The sequence below is a fragment of the Arvicanthis niloticus genome, chromosome 16 (assembly GCF_011762505.2).
Source record: "Arvicanthis niloticus isolate mArvNil1 chromosome 16, mArvNil1.pat.X, whole genome shotgun sequence".
In the NCBI taxonomy this organism is placed as follows: Eukaryota; Metazoa; Chordata; class Mammalia; order Rodentia; family Muridae; genus Arvicanthis; species Arvicanthis niloticus.
The window spans coordinates 59,225,675-59,248,932 of NC_047673.1; the positions used below are offsets into that span (position 1 = coordinate 59,225,675).

The window sequence follows — 23,258 nt, forward strand, 5'->3', positions numbered from 1 at the left end:
ACTAAGATTTCAGTTCAGCCAGTTTGCTGGAGGCTGAGGCAGTGTCTTAAAAGGGGGACAGCTAGCCAGGCATGGTGGAAAATGCCTTTAATCCCAGTACTTCAGAGGCAGAGGCAGAGGCAGAAGGATCTCTGTGAGTTCGAGGCCAGCCTGGTCTACAAAGCAAGTCCAGTCCAGGACAGCCAGGTCTGGTTACACTGAGAAATGCTTTCTTGAAAAATATGGGGGGGTGGGGGGGGTGCGGCGCAGGGGGAGAGAAAGACAGCTGTTGAGATGGCTCAGTGAATAAAGGCACTTGCCACAAGCCTGACTGATAACTGGGTTCGATCTCTGGAACCCACATGGTGGAAGGAGAGAATCAACTTCTGCAGCTGTCCTCTGACCTCTGCTTTCAGATGCATGTTCACACACATACAAAGGAACTCGTCTGTGGAGGCTGGGGTATAGTCAGTAGCAGAGTATGTGCTTTTGCACAAGTAAGGCCATGCTTAAATTCTTTAGTGAGGAGGATGTTTGGCTGACACACTCTACTCATTAACAATACCTTCTACATACTTAGCTGGCAAGTGGGCCACAAGAAAATATGATCTCCTCTTGACAAGTCCAGCAAGGATCACAGCAGCTCAGCTTGTCCCCAAAGCACAAAAGTCCACAGAGCTCCTCTGCACAGGCCAAACATCTTAACTTACCTTGAGCTTTAAGATGGAGAGCTTCACCAACGGCCTCAGAGTCCCCATACCGTTTAGATTTCTCCTGTAATACGCTGTCCAAAGATTCCTGGGCCATCCGCCTTGCTGCCATGTTTCTCTCTCCTATAGTGAAAGAAGTCACACTAATCAAGACAGCTTACTTCAGGTCAAAAATCACCACCAAAACCAGGTAACACAACTGGAAGAATGGCCACTCTGACTCACAGTTTAGAGAAGGGCTTCCCAGAGCTCACTTCACCTCTGAGAATTCTCTGGATGAGTAAGGGGCATTCTCACAAGATGACAGTAAGCGAGCAACTGTGCATTCTGGGCTAGTCTCAGTGCAAGATCTCTTCTGCTTCTTTCAACAGCCTACCCAAGAGCTGAGTCCCTACAGCACAGAAGGAGCTGGGTGACATGCTGCAGGCAGTGGTTCCAGCTAAGGCAATGGCATTTCCTATTGCAGGGCAGCCAAGAATATATAGTGAGAACCTATAAAAGGGCTGAGGGACTGAAGAGGTAGCTCAGTGTTTAAAAGTGCTTGCTGTTCTTGCAGAGAGCCCCAGTTCAGTTCTCAGCATCCATACTGGGCAACTAACACAAATAAAATCTTAAAAGGGGAAAGGGGGCTGAGCTGGTTCAGTAAGGGCCTAAACAAGACGGCCTGAGTCCAAACTGGCCAAGTTGTTTTCTGACATCCGCTCATGTGCTGTGGCATACATGTACCCAGAAATACACGAAATTAAGCAGAAAAAAAGCTGGGCATGAGAACACACGTGCCTATAACATCTGATGATGCTAAGGAACAAGGAAGATCACTAGAGCTTGGTGGTCAGCCAGACTAGCCAATCAGTGACCAGACATCGATTTCTAGCTCTCTCTCTCTCCCTCCCCACCCCCCGTCTCTCTCTCCACACACACACACACACACACACACACAATCACACAATCACACTCACACACATACAGGATAGGACCTAGTGGTACAAGCATGTAATCCCAGCTATTTAAGAAGCTGAGCAACAGGTCTACAAGTTTAAAGCTTGTGTGGGCTACCTAGTCTATTCCAGGCCAGCCTAGGCTACATAGCAAGACCCAGTTTCGTGTGTGCATGAGGGTTTTGTTTGTTTTGTTGTTGTTGTTATTTGGATTTTTGCAACTACATGAGAGTAGTCCACGCTGGCACAGGCTATAAACCTCTGATCTTCCTGCTTTTGCCTTCCAAAAACTAGGACTGCCAGTGTGTACTGGTCAGTTCTGCAGACCCAGTCTTTTTAGTTTCATTTATTTTTACTATTTTTTTTTTTTTTGGTAGCATAACCGAGTAGGAGGGAGTCTAAATGATCTACATGTCTCTGGTTGGCCTCAAACTTTGTGTGTGTGCACATACATACACACTAAGGTTGGCAATGAAAGTGCAATCCACCCTGTCTCTGCCTCCTGGGAACTGGGATTACAGGGGTGAGCCATCATAATCAGTTTGAGACCCTGCCTTTAAAAAAAAAAAAAAAAAAAAAAAAAAAAAGGAATGAAAGAAAAGATGTTGACACACGAGAGAAAAAGCAGACATGGAGAAGTGAACCATCGAGGTCAGGCATCCTAGTCTTGAGACTGACCAACAGGGCATTCATTGTGAGGGCACTTTCTGTATGTAGAAAAAAAAAAACCTAAGCCGCATTTGTATCAGTGACAGCCTACCTTATGACACTTCCAACTTCAAGAGGCAAACCTTCCTTCTGGTCATTTCTATAACCATCACCTCGTTTCCCCACACCCTGAGAAAGCGATAGGACGCCCCCTTGTTCTCTGTCATTTAAGAGCAGGGACTCCTCCGAGTCAGCTGGTCCTGAAATCTAATCAAGGTACCTAATCTGTCTGCACCTCCGTTTCCCTGTCTATGGGACCCGCAGCCACGGAGGCTACAGCGGTTCCCAGCAGCTGGAGGCCCGAAGCCCGCTCGCCGTTACGCCCAGCTCGCCCGGCCGACTGTGGGCTCAAGCGTAATGAATGGACCCGCGAGACAGGCCGGAGGAGCGCGCTCGCCCTAGGGACACCCGGAGTACTTCCACCGCCGGGCCCGCCCTCCCAGGTCGCCAGGGCCCGGGCCTCACCCAGAGCCTGCTGCGCGCGGTGCCACCCCCGCCGCCGCCGCCTCCTCAGACTCCTTATCCACCGCCAGGCGAGGCGGGGAGATGCAAATAAGCCAACGGTTTCCGCAGCGCCGCGTCGCGCAGGCGCAAGCCGCTGCCTTGCCTTGGTGCGCAGGCGCTGACTGCCACCGCCTAGGCCCTCATGCGCAAGCGTCGAAGGCAGCCATGTTGGCTTTTTCGCGCAGGCGCGCTGCTCACTTCTCAGGGCAGAGTCTATCTAGGTGAAAACTATCACTTTTGAGGGGAAGCGACACCTAGAAGCAGCATTGAGAAGACGGCAAGGGTTTCAGGCCCACGCGTACTCTGTGGCTCCCTTCGCTTTACCTGTCCTCGCGGTCGCCCTTGTTGCCTCGGGAAGGAGCCTCTCCGCTGAAGGAGGGACGCCGAGGAGAGGCGACGCCTCTGCGCTTGCGCGCATACGGTGGCCCGAAGGAGCCAAAGGCAAAGTCTCGGGTGACAGCTGCGAGCCCCACCCTTTCCCCACGTGGCTGCGTAGACCCGGTGAGGAGCACCGGCTGCCTGTGCCTGTGGCTGGCGTAGTGGGGAGTGGGTGCCGCGGGGTTGTGGTGGTGGTGTTTGCACGACTCTCGGGAACTTGGTTTGGGGGAAAGGAGAGAATTGTACCAAAGGTACTTGGGAACCACATGCTTCGCCTTTCTTCTTATGCAGGTTCTTTCATTCATTTTATTCCTTCGTGCTGCACCTGTGTGCTGAGCACTGCAACGTGTTCGGCTGCATTCTAGGCAGTGGAGCCGAGAGTACCGGAGGTTCAGGACGGTGTGGCTCTGGGTTCAGGGGACGCAGGTTTTGCTGTTCATGTAGTAGTGATGGAGCGGGCGTGGCTGCTGCACCTGTCATGACTGCTCTAGGGAGACAGAGACAGAAGGATTGATGAGTTCTAGACCTGCTCGGAATAAAAACATCCAAAAGCAAGAACAGACGTTGTAGTGCACTCAAGAAGCGGAGGCAGAAAGATTGCTGCGAGTTTCATACCAGTCTGGGCTACAAAACCAAACTGCCGCCTCAAAAACAACAGATAAGCCGGGGGTTGTTTGGAGACTAGAAGATCAGGAGTTCAAGGACAGTCAGGTCTACATGAGGCCCTAACTTACAAAAAACAAAAACAGAGGGAATTATTTCATGGGAGAGTAGGGCTGCTTGAACTAGACTGGTTTTGTTTACTTGAGGGGCAGAGCAGGGGGGGGATCAGGAGGGACTCAACTACTTAGATTAGATTAGATTAGGCTGGCCCAGAACTCACAGAGGGCTGCCATTTCTGCCTCCCGTGTTTTGGGATTATTGTGTTTTGTTTTGTTGTTGTTATTTTTCAAGATAGGGTTTCTCTGTGTTGCCCTGGCTGTTCTGGAACTTGCACTGTAGACTGTGCTGGCCTCCGATTCAGAGGTTAGCCTGCCCCTGCTCCATTCGTGCTTTAATAACTATTACTATTAATAAATTGTTATTAATATTATTTAACATCATCATTGTATGTTCACATGTGTGCACAGTTGTGAACTACCAGATGTGTGTGCTGAAACTGAACTCAGTTCTAATGATGGAGCAGCTTTCTCCCCAGCGCCTCAGCCTTTACACTCCTCTTATACACAGGGCCTCACTCACTAGCCCAGGCTGGCTTGGGGCTGGATATCACCTTAAGGCTTATATGTACTGTGGCTCTCACATAGAGATCAGAGGACTTTATGGGAGTCAATTCTCTCCTATGGCTTTGTGAGCTTCAGAGATAGAATTTTTGTTTTTGTTTTCTGGATAATCTCCTGTACCCTTGAATTGCCCATCCTTCTGCCTCAAGCCTTCTGGTGCCGAGATGACAGCTGTATACCACCACACCTGATTCATGATTCTAGAGTGTTCTAAAGAACAGCATCAGACAAGTTTGATAATGTTGGTTATGGACTGTGCATTAGAAAATAGTACTCAGACCAGTGAGATGGTTCAGCAGGTAAGATGCTTGTGGCAAGCCTGAGGACCTGAGTTCAAGCCTCAGGATCTCCATGTTGAAGAGAACTGTAGACATTTCCATCATCTTGGTGGGTTGCTTATTGAGACCAGGGTTCATGTAGCCTGGATTTTGTTTGTTTGTTTGCCTTTGTCTTGTTTGTTTTGGGTTAGGGTCTCACTGAGTAGCTTTGCCTGGGCTAGAACTCTGTATGTGGATGAGGCTGGCCTTGAACTCCCAGATAACCACCTGCCTCTGCTCCCCCAAATGCTGGGATGGCAGGCCTGAGCTCTCCTGTGGACAGATCAGGCTTAGTAGGTGGGAAGAGCATTCTCATAGTTGATTTGGGCCTGGTAGATGGTACCCTAAATGGCCATTTCTTCTTTCTTTTTTTCTTTTAAGTTTTATTCATTTTATATTTGTGGAATGCAAATGCAACAGCCTGCATACAAAAGTCAGAAGACAACTTTCAGGAGTCCATTCTCTACCATGTTTGTTCTTAGAACTGAGCTTAGGACCTGAGACTTGGTAGCAAGGGCCTTTACCCACAGACCTATCTCACCAGCTGGCCTTTTGCTTTTATCTCTTTGGCTTTTTGAGATAATGTCTCACTGTGTAGTCCAGACTGGCCTCCTCCTGGCCATGAGCCTTCTGTCTCTACTCCCCTGTAGTGCTAGGATTACTAAGGTAACAGACTCCTAGTTGCCTGCTGTCCCCTGACCGAATGTTTCTTTCCACTCAGCAGGCAGCTATGGCTTCCAAGCGCATCACCCAGGAAACCTTTGATGCTGCCGTGCGGGAGAACATCGAGGAGTTTGAGATGGGCACTGAGGAGGCCATTCGAGAGGCTGTGGAACAGTTTGAATCACAAGGTAGGGCAGTGGCTTCAGTACTGGCTCTTAGAGGCCACAGCCCTTAGTCTAACACAGTAGTGAGGTGCTGCTGACCTTGTCCCTGCTGCCTGTCTCCATCTTTTTTTAATTTTATTTTATTTATTTTTTTGGTTTTTCGAGACAGGGTTTCTCTGTGTAGCCCTGGCTGTCCTGGAACTCACTCTGTAGACCAGGCTGGCCTCGAACTCAGAAATCCGCCTGCCTCTGCCTCCCAAGTGCTGGGATTAAAGGCGTGTGTCACCACCGCCTGGCTTGCCTGTCTCCATCTTGTCACCAGCATCCCACTTCACCTCAAAATAAAAAAGGTGTGGCAGTTCTCAGCCACAGAGCCACATGGCATATGCTGTGTTCAGGAGTCAGTCCTGAGAGTCATGGGGGGGCAGTGGGTGGTAGGACTGCTGAGTGACAGGGGTAGCAATGGTAGGGTTTGGAGACCTTGAGCCACTTGGCAGATAGCAGAGGCTCAAGATGAGAGTGATCACATGTGCACCAGGCCCTTACAGCCAGGGCACTAGGCAACAGCAAAGCCATTTCCTCCTACATCTTCCTCTCCATGTCGGGGACCAGTGAGGTCAGCCAGAGGGAAGAGAGACAAGGTCCTGCTTCCAGGACACACAAATGGGTGCCCTAGTGGACAATCAAGTAACACTGGGGACATGACTGAAGAGGTAGCTCGCTTGCTAAGTTACTTGCTGAGTTTGCCTTGAGTTTGATCCAGAACCCATGTAAAAAGCTAGCCATGATGAGGTGTGTTTGATTTTTGGGGAGTGTGCCTGTCTTTTTTGTGATTTTTCAGAACAGGGTTTTTCTATGTGGATCTGGCTATCCTGGAACTTTCTCTGTAGACCAGGCTGGCCTGGAACTCATAGAGATTCTCTTGCCTCTGCGTCCTGAATGCTGGGATCAAAGGTGTGTGCCACCAACATAAGGTGTCTTAGTTAGGATTTTTGTTGCTGTGATGAATCACCATGACCAAAAAGCAAGTGGGGAGGAAAGGGTTTATTCGGCTTACACTTCCATATTGCAATTCATCATTCAGGGAAGTCAGGACAGGAACTCAAGCAGGACACAAACCCCGAGGCCGGAGCTGATGCAGAAGCCACGGATGGGTGCTGCTCAGCCTGCTGTCTTATAGAACCCAGGACCACCTGCCCAGAGATGCCCCCCGCCCCCACACACACACAGTGGGCTGGGCCTCCCCATCAGTCACTAATAGAAAATGCCTATAGCTGGGTCTCATCGAGGCAGCGTTTCCCCAACTGACATTCCCTCCTCTGATGGCTGTAGCTCGTGTCCTGTTGACACACAACCAGCTAGTACATGTGCAGTAGGGTATGTCTGTAATCCCAGCACTGAGGTGGAGACAGATAGATTATTGGAGTTTGATGGTTTGCAGTTTAGCCTAATTAGTGAGCCTCGGGTTCCACTGAGACCCTGTCTCAGGAAAGAGTGCAGTTTCTAAGAAAGCTGTGTGAGTGTGGGTCTGGGCCTCCATTACCCCTACACATGACTATCCACACATGTTAACACATGAGCAACACAACACAACACACACAAACACACACATAGTGCCCAACAAGTCACAGCTCAGTGGCAAAAACCTGTGATTCCCAACTCTTCTTCATCCTTGTTAACTGGGTTTGTTCATTCATTTGTTTCAAGACTGGTTCATATAGCCTAGGCTAACCTCTTAATTCATTATGTAGCCAGAGCTAGCTTGAATACTGATCTTTCTGCCTCTATTTCCCAATGTTGGGATAATAAGTGTTCATCAACACTGCCAGTACTTGGGAAGCTGAGGTAGGAGGATTACTGTGAATTTGAGATCAGCCTGGGCTTCTTAACAAGACCCCCTGAAAAACACCTTAAGCACACTCTCATCATCCCAGAATTTGGGAGATGTAAGAAGGTGGAGCTGTATAAATTTGAGGTAGCCTGGGCTACATAGTGAGTTCAAGGCCAGCCTGGTCTACATAGACTCTGTCTCAAAAACAAAACAAAAAAAGTTTCTCCTAAACCATGCATGCACACACGAAATACCTACCACAGAGGGGATGCCTTTGAGGCCTCAGGGGGTGGGATACAAATGGACTGGCAGGGCTGTGAGTTCTAAGGGAAAGGCTCTGTGGGGGCTCCTCCCCATCTGTCTGCCAGGTAAGAGCTGCTACCTCACTATTCAGAAACAGCATGTGTGGCATGGCCTTGCTTTGCAGCCTGTGGCGGGCAACACTGGGAAGAACCCTGGAAGGAAAGCCTCCAGCAGGGACCTCCTGACTGGGGGGTGTGAGGAGGGGTAGTTGTCACTTGACCTCAGCACTCATCCCATCTTCCTCTCTGCAGGAGTTGATCTGAGCAACATCGTGAAGACAGCACCTAAAGTATCCTTGGATGGCCTCCAGGAGCCCACACATGATGTCCTGCAGGTAGGATCCTCAGTCTCCACCATCATGGTGGAACAATCTGGGGGGAGTCTCTTCCCCATGTTCCACACTGCAGATATCAGTGTCTGAATGTCAGTGGTTTGTCCATCTTGTGACCAGTGGAAGTCTACAGCCATGTGTCCAAGTTCATGTGAGGGCAGCCCAGCCTCTAGGGGACAGCTGAGCCACTTGGAGGATGTCTGAGACATACAAGTACCTATATGATCTCCCTGCCCAAGTGCTGGGGCCACACATATATCAAGGGTCTCTGGCCCAGCTTTATGTGGGTTCTGGGGATCTGAACAAGTCTGTGCTTACACAGCAAGTGCTCACCACCCCCACCCAGCTACCTCCCAGTCCTTGACCTTTCTTTATAGGAACAATGACACATGCCTTTAATATATGCCCCATCCCTACCCTTTCAGGAGGGATATTGAGTCCAGGCTAGCCAGGGCCACATAGTATCCTGTTTCAATAACAGCAAAAGTCTTACTGGGGGTGTATGTGCACATATGGAGGTCAGAGAACAACTTTGTGGAATCTGTTGTATCCTTCCCCTTTGTAGGTCTTGGGGTCTGAACCCAGCTCATTAGGCTTGTGTAGGAAGCACTGTGCCCCTGAGCCACCTCCCTGGCCCCTTGGCTTTTTTTTTTTTTTTTTTTTTTTTTTTAGATTTATTTATTTTATGTATGAGTATACTATAGCTGTTTTCAGTCACACCAGAAGAGGGCATTGGATCCCATTACAGATGGTTGTAAGCCATCATGTGGTTGCTGGGAATTGAACTCAGGACCTCTGGAAGAACAGTCAGTGCTTTTAACCATCTGAACCATCTCTCCAGTCTGCTCCTTGTCTTCTTTAATGTTCCATTTCATTGTCACAGGCTCTGCCAGGTTCCTAAGGCTGGTTTGGGCAGGGCTGGCTGACAGATGTCTTTGCCTGTTTTAATAGCTGATTTGAACCAAATCCCCCTGACCAGGCTGCTGGTTTCTGCTGAGCCTCCCATTCATGAACTGGTTGCCAGCCACCTCAGTAGCACTAGGCATATTGACTTAACTTTGGTTCACATTGGGATACATCCTGAGGCCATGCCACCCAGACTGGCTGGCTCTGTTTTCAGTATTTTTCTTATAATTCCCCCTAATGGCTTGCAGTTGCATCTGGGAAACCTGTGTGTAATGGGGCTTCCCTGTGCAGGTTAATACCAGGGGAGTGGATGAGAGGGATGAGAGGGATGAGAGGGAGCTGTCCAAATGGGCACGTCTGAGGAAGAGGCCTTCTTCCTCTAGAAGCAGTCTGATCAGTTACACCATCGAACAACCCCATAGCAGCCATTGAAGTGTTTGTAATGCTCTCATGGGCTGGGCTGGGCAGGGCAGGGCAGGGCAGGGCAGGGCAGGGCAGGGCAGGGCAGGGCAGGGCAGGGCAGGGCAGGGCAGGGCAGTTTGTCTGCTGCTCTTGCCTGGGGCTTCTTGGTGCAGTTAGAGTCAGACTGGAGTGGATCTTCACTCTCTCGGGCAGTTGCTGCTAAGAGATGGCTGGCACCTCTCTACATGGCTTCATAAATGGCACATGAAAAAGCTCACTTTCTGATTTTTCATACAGCAAATACTAAAAGTTGAAAGAAGTGAGCTTACCTTTTCTCACTTCACTTGAGTGTAAACCCAGCTCTGTAGTCAGTGGCCTTGTATTCAAGGCTTCTGAAACTACAGGTGTGGGCCAGTGATCAAGCACGTGTCTACCATGCAGGGCCTGGGCTCCAGCCTCAGTTCTCCTGGAAAGGGAAAGCATGGGCTGATGAGAGGGCTCAGCAGGAAAGGGGGCTTGCCGCCAATGATGGTGCCCAGAGTGTGATCACCAGAGCTCACGTGGTAGAAGGAGAGACCTGGTGCCCATGAGTTGTCCTTTGCTGTCTCCATGCATGCTGTGGGATGCGTGCGTGCATGTATGAGACAGACAGACAGACATAAAGTTTTTTTAATGAAAAGTAAAAACTATTAAGGGCTGGGGATACATGTAACTCAGAGGTAGAGCATGTCCTATCTTGCATGGACCCCCAAGTTCAATCCACAGTACTTAAAAATGCAGGGACAGGGCTGGAGAGATGGCTCAGTGGTTAAGAGGTCCCGAGTTCAATTCCCAGCAACCATGTGCTAGCTCACAAGCATCTGTAATAGGATTTGATGCCCTCTTCTGGTGTGCAGGTGTTTATGCAGACAGAACACTCATATACATAAAATAAATAAATAAATCTTTTTTTTTTTTTTTTTTTTTAAATGCAGGCTCTAGAGAGCTGGCTCAGCAGTTAAGAACCCTGGCTGCTCTTACAGAGGATCTGTGTTCAATTCCCAGCTCCTACATAGCTGCTCATTAACCACCTGTAACTCCAGTTCCAGGGGATACGGCATCCTCTTTTGGCGTCCTCCAGTGTCAAGCACCTTAAGTGGTTCAGTTCTTGGATAGGCATGCAGGCAAAACACCCATATGCATAAAGTAACACTCAAAGATTGTTTTTTCTTTTTCTTTTTTTTGGTTTTTTCAAGACAGGGTTTCTCTGTGTAGTCCTGGCTGTCCTGGAACTCACTCTGTAGACCAGGCTAGCCTCGAACTCAGAAATCCGCCTGCCTCTGCCTCCCAAGTGCTGGGATTGAAGGCATGTGCCACCACCGCCTGGCCTCAAAGATTGTTTTTTAAATGGGTGATTGTACATGTATGGTGGCTCAGGGCTGGGGTCACTCAGGGTGCTCTTGCAGGAGTTTTCCATGAGTTCAAGGCCAGCTTAGACAACATAGTTTCAAGGCCAGCTGGCCTATAAATCTGTGTTGGTATTGAAGAGATGGCTCAGCAGTTATGAGTGCTTGCTGCTCTTACCGAGGACCCAAGTTCAGTTTCTAGCACCCACGTAGTAGCACCTCATAACAGCCTGTAACTCCAGTTCCAGTGGATACTACATCCTCTTCTGGCTTCTGAGGGTATTGTACACACACACACACACACACACACACACACACACACACACACAGGTATCTTAAAATGGCAGTAGAGGTGCAGAAGTGTTCAGATAGATCTGGCCCTATCTTCCTTCCTGGGCCCAGAATTCTGGGTTGAGACTCCCTGTGGTACTGAGCCTATCAGTAGGAACTAATACTGTGACATTCTCCACAGGCTCTCAGTGATTTGCAGGAGTCCCTGACTGGCTCTCGGCTCCAGGAGGTGTCAGCCCACCTTGTCCGCTTCTGTGACCAGTGCAAACAGCAGAAGGCCAGCCGCTACCTGGCAGCCCAGAAGGGAGCTTACCCAATCCTCCTGGCTGCTTGGCAGCTGGCTGCCACTAGCGACCAGGATCTTCTGCTCCAGGCTCTCAATGCCCTGGCAGTACTGACTGATGGCCAGCCTGACCTCCTGGATGCCCAGGGCTTGCATCTTCTCGTGGCCACGCTGGCACAGAATGCTGCCAACACTGAACTCACGTGCTGTGGGATCCGCTGTGTGCGCCACGTCTGCCTAAAGCATGAACAGAATCGGCAGGGCTTGGTGAAAGCTGGCGTGTTGCCCCTGCTCACGGCTGCTATCACACGGCATGGCCAGCACGCCGATGTAGTCAGGGAGGCCTGCTGGGCGCTACGGGTCATGACCTTCGATGATGATATCCGAGTACCCTTTGGCCATGCCCATGAGCATGCCAAGATGATTGTTCAGGAGAACAAAGGCCTGAAGGTGCTCATTGAGGCTGCCAAAGGTAGGAGCAGTACTGGAAAGAGGAGGGTGGGTGGGTGTGCTTCTCAGCTAGAAGGATGAGTTCCCAGCCCGCTCCGTGGCTTCAGCTCCATAGGAGGCCTGCACATGGGATCCCCACTCATCTGAGAGATAGGAAAGCCTTTGGCGGTTCCTGCTCCATACCCACAGAGTGGCTAAGAAGTGAGGCCTGACTATCTGTAAAGCCAGTCAGCTTCTTGAAGAATTGTTTGCACTTCTGTGCTTGTTTGTGGCAGCTTGAATGAGGCTAGAGATTGAGCAGGGGTGTAGACGTTGGGGCCTTGTGTGTCTCACCTTTGCTTCCTAGTGCTGAGGTGGAGCCCGGCACAGAATGTACTCTGTGATGAGCCCAGGCCCCACCTCCAAGCTGCACCCCAGCCCCTAAGTAGTTTTTTAAAGAGGATGGCTCACATTCTGGTAGTCTGAAGGCCCTAGGGCAGAGCAGAGACTCCCGGCAGCCCCCACTCTTTCTCACCAGGAAACCGCAGCGTCTCGCTTAGCAAAGCCTTCACCTGACTGGATGGACCACCTGCTCCCACTTCATCCTCTCATTACTTAAAGCACATCCATAGCCTTTAGGGAAAACCAGCTGGGCATCAGTAGCAAGTGTCACAGAGATCCTATAGGTGCTGACTGCTGACCATCACCGCTGGCACAGCTCCAGTTGGTTTGCATGTTTTCCTCGCCAGCTTCCTGTGGTGTTTAGAAAATTCCTTCCCAGACAGGATCCTCAAAGTAATGTTGGAAGCCTTGCTCTGGTTGTTTGGCTTCCTTCCTACCTTTCTTTGAGACTGCGTCTCACAATGAGGGTCTGAAACTTGCTATGGGGACCAGGCTATTCTGGAACTCACAAAGATCCCCCTGCCCCCGCCTCCTGAGTACAGTGAATTAAGGTGTGCACCGTGCCCAGCCCTTCACTTCTTTGCCTAGCGGATGCCAGCAGCAGGTCTGGCAGTTGTTTGTTACTGTGGTGTCGGTTTCTGTAGCTGCTGGCATGGGGCAGGCCCAGCCAGGGGCTAGTTCTCCCATGGGCTTAGTGGATGACCCCAGCTAGCCTGGGAAGTGGGAAATTCTGACATGCTCCTCTCTATACATCTGCTTGTCCCTGGTCTCTCCCAGCTCTAACTCTCCTTCCTGCCTCTGCACAGCGTTCTCTGACAACCCGGGGGTCCTGAGTGAACTCTGCAGCACCCTGTCCCGCCTGGCTGTTCGGAATGAATTCTGCCAGGAGGTTATAGACCTCGGAGGCCTTGGCATCCTTGTGACCCTGCTGGCTGACTGCAATGACCACCAGGTGGAGCCCAAAGTCTTCCTCCTTCCCCAGGGCTCCTGGACCCTGAGGCCACAGCTGGCCAGACTGACCCCACCAAGGCCAGGGTGAAAGTCTGGATACAGAAGCCCTACAGAAGTGCTTCCATTCTGCCAGCTTTTCTTTCTTTCTCTCTTTCTTTCTTTCTTTCTTTCTTTCTTTCTTTCTTTCTTTCTTTCTTGTTTCCCTAGATTGGTGAGAATTAGAGATTCCTGCATGCAAGCCCTCTGCCACCAAATCACACCACAGCCCTTTTTAGTCTTTATAGCCCAGGCTGGACTTGATACTGCAATCCTCCTGCTTCAGCTTTCCAGGTGCTGGGGTGCAGGCATGAGCTACCACACCGGCTGTGTGTGTGTGCATGTGCATGAGTAAGAGAGAGAGACAGAGAGAGAGAGGGAGAGACAGACCTTCAGACAGACACACAGTGAGACAGGGTCGAAAGGGCTCACATAGTCTCAGCTAGCCTTTTTAACCCATTGTGTGCTAACTTGCCCAGGCTCCCTGTGGTTGCTCTGGGTGTTAGCATTTGGGGCCTCGTGCATGCGAGATGAGCACACTACTCCCTGAGCCACTGCTCTCCAGGGAGCGGGAGTGTGGGAACGGAAAGAGCACCCTTAGCCCAGGCTGCTCGGGCTCTCTCTCCCTGGGCCATGTTGTCTCATGCCCAACTCATGTGAGGGGGATTAGGCAAATCACTTAGACCCGGCCTGCCCTCCTCCAGTCTGCCCTTCCTCTGTGTGGTGGGTCCTGATCTTGTTATCACAGGCAGGCCTGTGACCCTGGGATGGCCACATGTGTTCAAACTGAGAAACAAACAGAGTGCTTTTTTTAGCACCCTTTCCCACCATCAGGCAAGTAGGAGGCTTGCAGATGACACACAAGCCAGGGTGATCTCACCTTGCCATCTACACAGGACCTCGTGAAGCAGGTGCTCAGCGCCCTGAGGGCTATCGCAGGCAACGATGATGTGAAGGATGCCATTGTCCGGGCAGGCGGTACCGAGTCCATTGTGGCTGCCATGACCCGGCACCTGGCCAGCCCCCAGGTACCCACTTCAGGCACATGGGCGGGACAATGGCTGGCTATACAGGGGTTGCCTCCTCACTGTCAGCAAGGCTAGGTGAAGGACTGGGGTTTTCATACTCCTGGTAGGCTACACCCCATCGGGTTCTCACGGGTCAGTGCTCTCACCACCCCTGGGCACTCAGCCTACCACTGCTGTGACACACAAGCCAGCAGGACCCACTGAGGGGAGCTGCAGAATATTCAGGCTGGGGTGTCAGTCATGCTGACACGGGGAGGGGGAGTCTGTCCACTCAGGGTCTCAGTTACCTGTTCCACACTCAGGTTTGTGAACACAGCTGTGCAGCACTTTGTGTTCTGGCCCTTCGAAAGCCGGAGAACAGCCGGGTCATCATTGAGGGTGGTGGGGCGTTGGCCGCTCTGCAGGCCATGAAGACACATCCACAGGAGGTCGGTGTCCAGGTGAGTATGCAGCTGTGCCCACCTGGGGCCACGGGGCCCTTTCCTTCTCAGCAGCTAAGCCTGTTGAGCCAGCTGTGGTGGCTATAATCCCACAAGAGGCATGAATTCCAGACCGACCAGCCTACACTACAAGACAGCTTGGGCATGTTCATACACAAGGATTTCAATACACGCACACACGCATGTGTGCACAACTGCCTAACATTGTCTTCTTTCTGTTTATCCCCTTTCTCCTCTCCTCTTCCTTTTTTTTCTTTTGAGACAGAATAGCTCATACTGGCCTCCAGCATTTTGCCAAAAGAACAACCTTTACTGCCTTCCCCAGTGAGTGCTAGAGTGACAGGCCTGTGCCACCACACTTCTGATTGACGCTGGCCCCAGGGCCTAGCACATGTTCCGGAAACACTGTACCAACTGACCTCTGACCCTGACCCAACTCCAGTTTTCCTTTGACACAAGCTGTAGATCTATAGCCCCTGCAGGCGTAGGGGTCAGGGTCCCTAGTCCTCAGCCTCCTAGGCACTGGCTCATTAGTATGTGCTACCATACCTACCTGGCACTACCAAAAATTATCACCATGCACATGGCGTCCCATTGTGTCAGGTGCTCTGAGCCACCCAGCCATGAGGCTCATGTAAACCTGCTCCCTACAGACCCCGCTGTGGAAGATGGTGCCTATGCATCAGTGCTTTTAAGATCCATGAAGGGAGGACTGTATGTACTAGTGCCAACCTTTAATCCCAGCACACGAGAAGCAGAGATGGGCAGATCTCTGAGTACAAGGCCAGCCTGGTCTACTTAGTGAGTTTTGAAACAGGCAGGGCTATACAAAGAGACCCTGTCTCAAAAGACAAACAAACAACAAAACCCAAAATTAGATGAAGGGTCCTGGAACCAACCCAGATGGGTGACTCAATGAGAAATAAACTTTGGCACCCTCTACCAATGTCCTTTGTGTACCGTCTCCAGGGCCTGCTTCAGAGGACATGGCTAGCTGTCTGGGTCCCAGATTCTGTCCTGAGTGCTCACTTAGGAGATGTGAGATGTGGGACTGAGAAGGTCACGTGGGACCATGGCTCCAGCCTCGTTCAGTGTAGCTGTTTACTGAATACCTGTGTCATGTTCTGAGGAGCACACAGAGGTCAGAGTGGACCCCAGCCCAGGCTGCTCCCCTTATTCACAGCCTCTCTGTCTTCTAGAAACAGGCTTGCATGCTGATCCGAAACCTGGTGTCCCGCAGCCAGGTCTTCTCCAAGCCCATCTTGGACCTGGGGGCCGAGGAGCTCATTTTGCAAGCCCGAGCTGCCCACCCGGACTGCGAAGATGTGGCCAAGGCCGCATTGCGAGACCTGGGCTGCCGTGTGGAGCTTCGTGAACTGTGGACAGGAAAGAAGGGTGACCTGGCGCCGTGACCCCGGCTCAGTGAGCTGACTCCAGAACATGGGTGGCTATGGGGCCCTACCTCTGTCCCCTACCCATGCTACCCAGAGCACAAGTGTGCTAGCATGGCGTTGGGGGTGGGGTGGGGAGGGCAGAAGCAGTGATGGCCAGTGGCCCACCACTCCCAGTGCCCTTTCCACCACAGCCATTCTCAGCAGCTTTGGGGCAAAGGGCACATGGAACTGCAGTGTTCTGTGTGGAGTTTGGGGCCTCCACAAGCTGGTGTCCCGGGAGGGCCAACCTGCAGTCTGGGCACCACTCCAAGCAGTTGATAACCCTGCTCCTTGGGCAGGCACCCTGGGTAGAGGTACTTCAGCCAAGGCTGATTTCCCCAAGATCCACATGGTGGGAGGAGGGAGGTGACACCTCTAAATTGTCCTCTAAACTCCATATGTGTGCTGTGGTGCACACACACATGCTAAATAAATAAATAAAAGTGAGTGTCATTTTAAAGCATTTTATTTATTTTTTTAACCTGTGAAATAGGTCTAGAGCTCCTGGCACTGTGGTAGACGCAGGGATTTCAGATTCAGCCCTGGCCCTGATACTGCAGCCTGCTAATGTAGGCTAAAGGGGGCTCTTCATAGCTCTGTTGGTGCTGTGAGCACAGTGGCAGTGAGAACAGGGCACCAGGCACCTGAGGGAGCTACAGGCACTAGGAGTATTTGGCCAGAGCCTGATGCTGGGGTCAAGGACAGTCTGTCTGTGCTGAGATCTGTGGCTAAGAGCAGATAGCCTGACTTGTGGGAGCCTGGCTGTGTTTCTGAAACACTGGGGTGTGTTGGGCGTGGACAGGAACAGGCATCTTTAGCTCTAGCCCTTGTCATCCCAGGAGTGCTGCCCTGCACCAGTTTCACCCTTCATCCCTCACTGTCTTAGGCAGCCCATGTCTCTCTGAGCCTCAGTTTCCCCAATGTAAAACACACACTATTGTCACCAATTCAAATGCCTACACCACCTCCCCAACATTCTGCAGGTCCCTAAGCAGCTAGCTGCTCCTTAACCTGTGTAACCCATGGGGTTCAGAGTGGTCTCAGAACTTCCTTGCCTCTGTCTCTTATTCCCTTCCCTACTCTTGTAGCTCTGGACCTGGTATGCCTTTCCCAGAAGGCTCTTGGTTTCCATGGGAACCAGCCATTACTTCTGGCAGCTCTACAAAGTGTTTTGTGTGTGTGTGGGGGGGGGGGGGGTGGTAATGGCAGGAGAGTTATCCTAACTCAGACACTCAGATGTCTGAGCTTTCCCTGACTGGACAGGGAGAGGCCCTGCCAACTCAAGGACAGACATGAACCTTGGACCAGGTCACCTCGCCCTTCTCCACTCTCAGGGGACAAACACAACAGGATGTAGGTGAAGGGTCTCCTAGTCCTATACTGCCTAGATTGCATAACTTGGTGTCTGGGTCAGTGATGTGTGTGACTGTGGGCAGGCTTCAAACTCTAAATCCCAGAGATAGGTGCTCCTGGGACACTTGCAGGGACACTGCGGGAGGGACTGGCCCTGTGGTTCTCATCCCTTCATATTCCCAGCCTGCCCCTGTCTTCCTTGTACACTGTACCTTGTGCCCGACAGACTCCTACCTCACACCGTCCTATCCCCACCCCCAGCCTTTTGCTTATTCTCCAGCCACCCCAGTTTTTTGTTGTTGATGTTTTGTGTTTGTTTTAATATTTATTTATATGTGTATGAGGAAACATGGAGGCCAGAAGAAGGCATTGGATCTCATGGAGCTGGAGAAACAGACAATTGATCAGCTTGGAGCAGAGGCCACCATGCTTGCAGCATTCCACATTTGTCTGTCCCACTCTGTACACTCCTTGTGGGTGCCTCCTGTGCCCTAAGGAGCCCCGGGCTCGACCAGGGTGAAAGCTGGCCCAGCTCCAGCAGCCTCCTCTGGGCCAGCTCCACAGGGCACTGTGCCTGCTGCTCTGTGGAGTCAGGCCTGGCGGGGCCTCACTGAGGTCTGGAGACACCACCTCCATGTCACCTTTCTCAGGAGCCTGACCATCTGACTGGGCTACCTCAGGCCTACACTTCCCCTGCCTGAGCTAGTGTGTCATAGCCTCAGCTCCCAAGGGGTCCTAACTCAGAGGATGCCCCTCACAAGGTGTCCCCTCCTTCTCCGAGGGTCCCTTCTGCTTTTTAACACTTGCTGTCCTTTTCATGGAGAGACGGGCTGAAGGGGGATCTAATGCAAGAGTTCGTGTGTCTGGCCTGGCTTCCACCTCTCTGTGTTGCTGGAAAAGTAGACTCCTCTGAGTCTCAAAAGGAGACTGAAATCATCTCTCATAGTCTGGATCCAAAAACACCCTTCCCTGGCTGTGCTCAGGGTGTCTGCAGCCAGGGATCTACTCAGGGTCCAGAGAATATGATAGCACTGACACATTTGTTTGATTGTTTGCTTATTTCTTTATTTCCTCCTTCTTTCTTCCTTTCCTTTCTTCTTTCTTCCTTTGTAAGTTGAGGCAGAGTCTCGCCATGTAGTCCTGGCTGGCCTGGGACTTGCTATATAGACCAGGATAGCCCAAACTCACAGAGATCCACCTGTCTCTTCTCCCAAGCTTTGGACTTATTTTGTTTTTTAAAGTAGTAATTTTTAATTATTTTTAATTATGTGCATATATGTGTGTTAGGTCTCAAGCCCATTAACATATCAAAGCAAACACTGGCCACCAGATTCTTCCAGCGTCCCTCAATCCCTATGTGTTACAGTTCAGGGCCCTCCTGGCTGGCATACCCCACTCCCTAACCTGAACTCTCCTGTCCAGGCACTGGACTGTGCTTCCCTCCCCACCAAGCTCCTGGTCACTATATAACTCAGCCATTATATAACCGGGCCATCCTTGCTGGGATGTTCCTTTCTTGTTTCCTTCCCCTCTCTGCTCACATGTCTGGGCTTAGGGTCACATTCACTCTGGACTCTCCAAGATATCCTTGTGCTGGCTGCATTCTCCCTCATATCTACAAACCTCCTCTTCCATCATACCTGGGAGTAGTCATGTCTGTGTCTGTCCTTTCTTTCTTTCTTTCTTTCTTTCTTTCTTTCTTTCTTTCTTTCTTTCTTTCTTTCTTTCTTCATTCAGTATGCAGACACTTGTGGAGGCCAAAGGCATCAGATCCTCGGAAGCTAGACCTGCAGTCTGTGAGCCACCTGATGTGGGTGCTGGGAATTGAGGCTGTTGGGAGAGCTGTATGTGCTCTCAGCCACTGGCCTTAGTTTTGTTTGTTTGGTTTGAGGTTTGTTTTGGATTGTTTGTTTGTTTGAGATAGGGTTTCTCTGTGTAGCCTTGTCTTTCCTGGAACTCACTCTGTAAACCAGGTTGGCCTCACTTGGCAGAGTATAGCCTTGAACTGCTACCCCTCCTGCCTCTGCCTCCCCGGTGCTGGGATCCCAAGCATTCCCCACCATGCTCTGCCATTACCTACTTTTCATTGTTGACAAATCTCTGAGACTCTAGGGCCATGAAACCGCTCCTCCCACCCCCCATCTTCCAGATGAGACAAAGACTTGCACCCATTCCAAAGGCCACACTGCACTGAGGCCCTGGGTTTCCCACCTGCCCCACCTTCTTCTTCTGTCAAGCTTGCCTTCCCTAGTCTTGGGCAGGTGACATTTTGGCTTTAGTTGATCCTGGGCCCTAGCCAACAAAAGACTGAAGACATACCCCCCTGGGGGGGATTCCCAGAGGGAGAGGAAACAGAGGGAAGTAGAGACAGTATCTTGTCTGGGTCCAAGCATGCAGAGAGGCTGGGAGCCCTGCCAAGTGCTCTACACTGTGGGACCATAATGAAGTGTCAGCTGCTGTTGCTGCCATGCCCAGACCCTGCTGGTGCCTCTGGCACCACTGGCAGAGGCAGCTCAGTGCTGGAACACTGCCTGACCCTTGCCTCACTTGGCATCAGTAGGGAGCCATGATGTCTTCTGGGAGCTTTCCTTCTTCACTCCCTCCCTCCTTCCCTGATCCCTCTCTCCTTTTTCCCTCCCTCTGGCTCAAAGCCTGGTAGGACCACAGTGAGGCTCTCTGCTCTCTGAACAGGAACATCATCCTCTTTGCCGGGCCATCTGACCCTATTGTTGCTGGCGCTGTTAGGGTTGGAGCCTGGCAGCAGCTCTGGTGGCCATAAAAATTAGGCTGAGCCACTCATCCTCAGTGGTCCAGTTAAAGACATGAGTAGGTCTCAGGCTGGGCCCATGCCTCAGTTGGCACTTCCAGGCTCTGCTGGACTGGTGCTCCCCCAGCATGTGTGGTGTCCTGGGTTCCATCCGAAGCACCACATAAAGCAGATGTGTTGGCATACAGCTGTCTTCTCAGCACTCAAGAGATGGAGGCAGGAGAATCAGGAATTCGAGATCATCCTTGGCTACATAACAAGTTTGAGTCCAGTGTAAGGCTACATGAGAGCCTGTGTCAAAATGAACACGGGAGGCACAGCTTGGCAGTGCAGGCCTTTCAGTGCTACCATCTCATCAAAGGCTGTGTGAGCTGAAAAAGATCACCATGGCTGAGAGATGGTTTTCTATGCTGTGCAAGCATAAGGTTCTGGGTCCCCAGCCCTAGCACCCACATGAAAAGCACTCTGGGCACAGCTGCACATGGTTGTCATCATAAGGCTGGACCAGGTGAGTAGAGGATGCTGGGGGCTCACTGGCTGTCAGAGCAGCCTTGAGATCTAGATTCAGGGAAAGATGGAAAGCTCTACAACAGACACTAGCTTCCTTCTCTGGCCCCTGCACAGGAATGCACACACTGACAAACAGGCAGCGTGAAGGGCTACCCTGTGAAGAGGGGCAAGCAAAGAAGTCTGCTGATTCCCAAGTCCATCTTAGGGTGCCAAGTCCGTCTTAGGGTGCTGATACAAGGGGAAGGATTAAATTTTTATTACGCTTATTTCCATATGTATTCGATTTATTGGCGTTCACCCCTCACATGACACAGTTCATGTGTGGGGGTCAGAGGACAACTTTCAGGAGTCAGTTCTCTTTTTCCACCGTGTGGGGCCCAGGGATTGAACTTGGGTTGTCAGTCTTTGAGGCAACTGCCCCTTTACTAGCTGAGCTGTCTTCTCACAAGCCCCCAGTTCACACTTGAACAGAAGGCAAGGACTCTAACTAGCTAAGTGGTCTGTCCAGGCAACAGTCCTTTGCCTCTTGCTGCTCCATTGCTGGTTCAGCTTCCGTCTCTCCTGGAGTCTGACAGGATGTTGGAACTGTGTGGAATCTTTGCCAGAGGTAAGTTAAGTTTTAGCGTTGGTTGTTCCAGGCTTAGGTTCCTGGGGAGACTCTTTTATGTGCACCGTGTGTGTGTGTGTGTGTGTGTGTGTGTGCAGTGACCTGTGGAGGCCAGAAAAGGACATTGGATCCTCTGAAACTGGAGTTTCAGACAGTTGTGAGCTGCCATGTGGGTGCTGGGAACTGAACTCAGGTTCTCTGCACGAGCAGCGTGGGCTTAACCTCCAAGTCATCGCCTTAGGATATTTTCATTCTTGCCGGGAAGTTTACAGTGAATTAGTCTATGTGGAGTCCCTCAGTCCCCTGCAGATAGCGGCTTGCATGATGTGAGCCTGCCCGTTTTAACATTGGGGCTTTACACAGCTCTGAAACCTGAGTCTGCAATGTTAAGCTTAGCCTGGCTTCCTCTCAAGGTCCTCCGCTGCTAAACTTGATCTTGGCCCCACCTAAACATGTGGGAAATGAGAGTTCATTTCTGTCTTCTCGATGTCTGGAAATGTTACTGGGAAGTCAGAGAGGAGATGGTTCTGGGGACAAGGAGCATAGGATGGTGTATGTCCCTCAGCTGTGGGCAGCTGCAAGGCCTGCTCATGTTCCTCTGCTCCACAGAGAGGCAGGGCCTTGGGCGTGAACATGTCATAGCATGGGTGTGGAGAGGGCAAAAGACAACTTTGGGACTCTGTTCTCTCTTTCCACCATATGGGTTAGGATATTAAATTGAGGTCATTGGGCCAGTGTCTTTATGAAGCACCCAGGAGCTTTCATCTTGGGCTTGAAAGTCATCTTATAGTTAAGACAAACCAGGCTCATTCCTGTTTATAATTACACCTCTGTTTCTCAGGGCTTGGGCTTGGGCTATGTTCCACCTGTAACCTTAACTACAAGTGGTTCTTTTTGTACTACCTGTTCCAGGAAACGAAACCATGTCTTAGTTCAGAAGGTTGTTGTGATTACCTTGTTGTGGCCACCTTACAACCATGTCTCTGTTCCTACTAGGTGTTATGACCAACTTGTTACCCTATGTTCTGCTTCTGTGACCCATTTGCCTGCCAAACCCTCCATTTGGAAACTCCCTACCCTGAGTTATAAAGACCTAATCTTCCAGCCCAGCTTAGTGGCACTCTTCCTTTAACCACTGCACTTGGGAGGCAGAAGCAATTAGATCTCTGTGTGTTCAAGGCCAGTCTACTCTACATAGTGAGTTCCAGGACAACCAGGGCTACATAGTGAGACACTATCTCAAAACAAAAACAAAAAAATAAAACAAATCAAACACCAAAATTAAAACAAATGTATCTTCCCTATGTCTTAACCTGGCCTTTAGGGATAGACAATCCATGTACAGGAATTAAATCTGTGGGATTAACATTTACCCATTGAGCCATTTTACTGGCTCCTTTGTTTTGTTTCCACAAAGGGGTCGGGGAGGCAAGATTGAGCCTAAGGATTGCTGTTGCCCAAGGCTTAAATAGGCTGAATAACTCAGGTCACCCACTGCCTTATTACCCTTTCTGAGGAGTTCAGAGCTTCAACATACAGGCGAACATACCAGATTGAACAAATTGAACAGCTAAAGTGCTCTGTAACCTTGGTCAAGAGCTTGACCTCTCGGTGTTAGTTTCTGCGTTCCCTTTGACCTGTGGTTGTGTTTATTGTTCGGGTAATTCACCAAAGAGTTAACATGGACAGGTCCCACAGCGATGCCATAAGATCTCGGGAAGGATAAAGCTTGGACCCAGAAACGTCACTTTCAGAAAGTCAGATAGATCGCATCAGCAGGATTGCACTTTTGCTTCCCATGTTTTGTACACGAGCTGGAGTAGCAGAGGAAGGAAGGCTGAGTGATCTAGTTTCTGCCCTTTGTGTCATCTGCAGGGGAGCAGTAAGAGAGGGACGGGCTGAGAATTAACCAAGAGTCCTTCAACT

General features: G+C 50.8%; 2 protein-coding genes across 13 annotated transcripts in view; one reads left to right on the plus strand and one right to left on the minus strand.

Annotated features, from left to right (window-relative positions):
- The window catches only part of Sugp2 (SURP and G-patch domain containing 2), a 28,273-nt gene extending 24,988 nt beyond the window's left edge, over positions 1 to 3,285 (minus strand). For 5 of the 9 annotated variants that reach the window (XR_013104443.1, XR_004608440.2, XR_013104442.1 and 2 more), the window contains exons 1-2: positions 3,164 to 3,285; positions 690 to 812 (exon numbers count right to left, since the gene is read on the minus strand). Coding sequence is in view for 3 of the 9 variants with exons in the window: in XM_034519998.2 (XP_034375889.1) it covers positions 690 to 812; positions 3,164 to 3,257 (217 nt within the window). In the remaining 6 variants the exon portion in view is untranslated. Of the gene's footprint in view, positions 1 to 689; positions 813 to 2,387; positions 2,675 to 2,800; positions 3,016 to 3,163 lie in introns of those variants that run through there. The other 4 variants (XR_004608441.2, XM_034520000.2, XR_013104444.1 and 1 more) reach the window with 3 other exon arrangements.
- Positions 3,207 to 16,555, plus strand: Armc6 (armadillo repeat containing 6). 4 transcript variants are annotated; one of them, XM_034520003.2, is made up of 8 exons: positions 3,207 to 3,340; positions 5,539 to 5,668; positions 8,030 to 8,112; positions 11,275 to 11,848; positions 13,014 to 13,159; positions 14,091 to 14,222; positions 14,525 to 14,662; positions 15,862 to 16,555. In XM_034520003.2, the coding sequence occupies exons 2-8, from the start codon at positions 5,548 to 5,550 to the stop codon at positions 16,072 to 16,074; spliced, it is 1,407 nt and encodes a 468-aa protein (XP_034375894.1). In that variant the 5' UTR covers positions 3,207 to 3,340; positions 5,539 to 5,547; the 3' UTR covers positions 16,075 to 16,555. The 4 variants fall into 4 exon arrangements, with proteins under 4 accessions (XP_034375894.1, XP_034375893.1, XP_076770439.1 ...); XM_034520002.2 differs by having other exon boundaries at positions 5,542 to 5,668; XM_076914324.1 differs by lacking the exon at positions 3,207 to 3,340 and adding an exon at positions 3,344 to 3,468.
- The last annotated feature ends 6,703 nt before the right edge of the window (positions 16,556 to 23,258 follow it).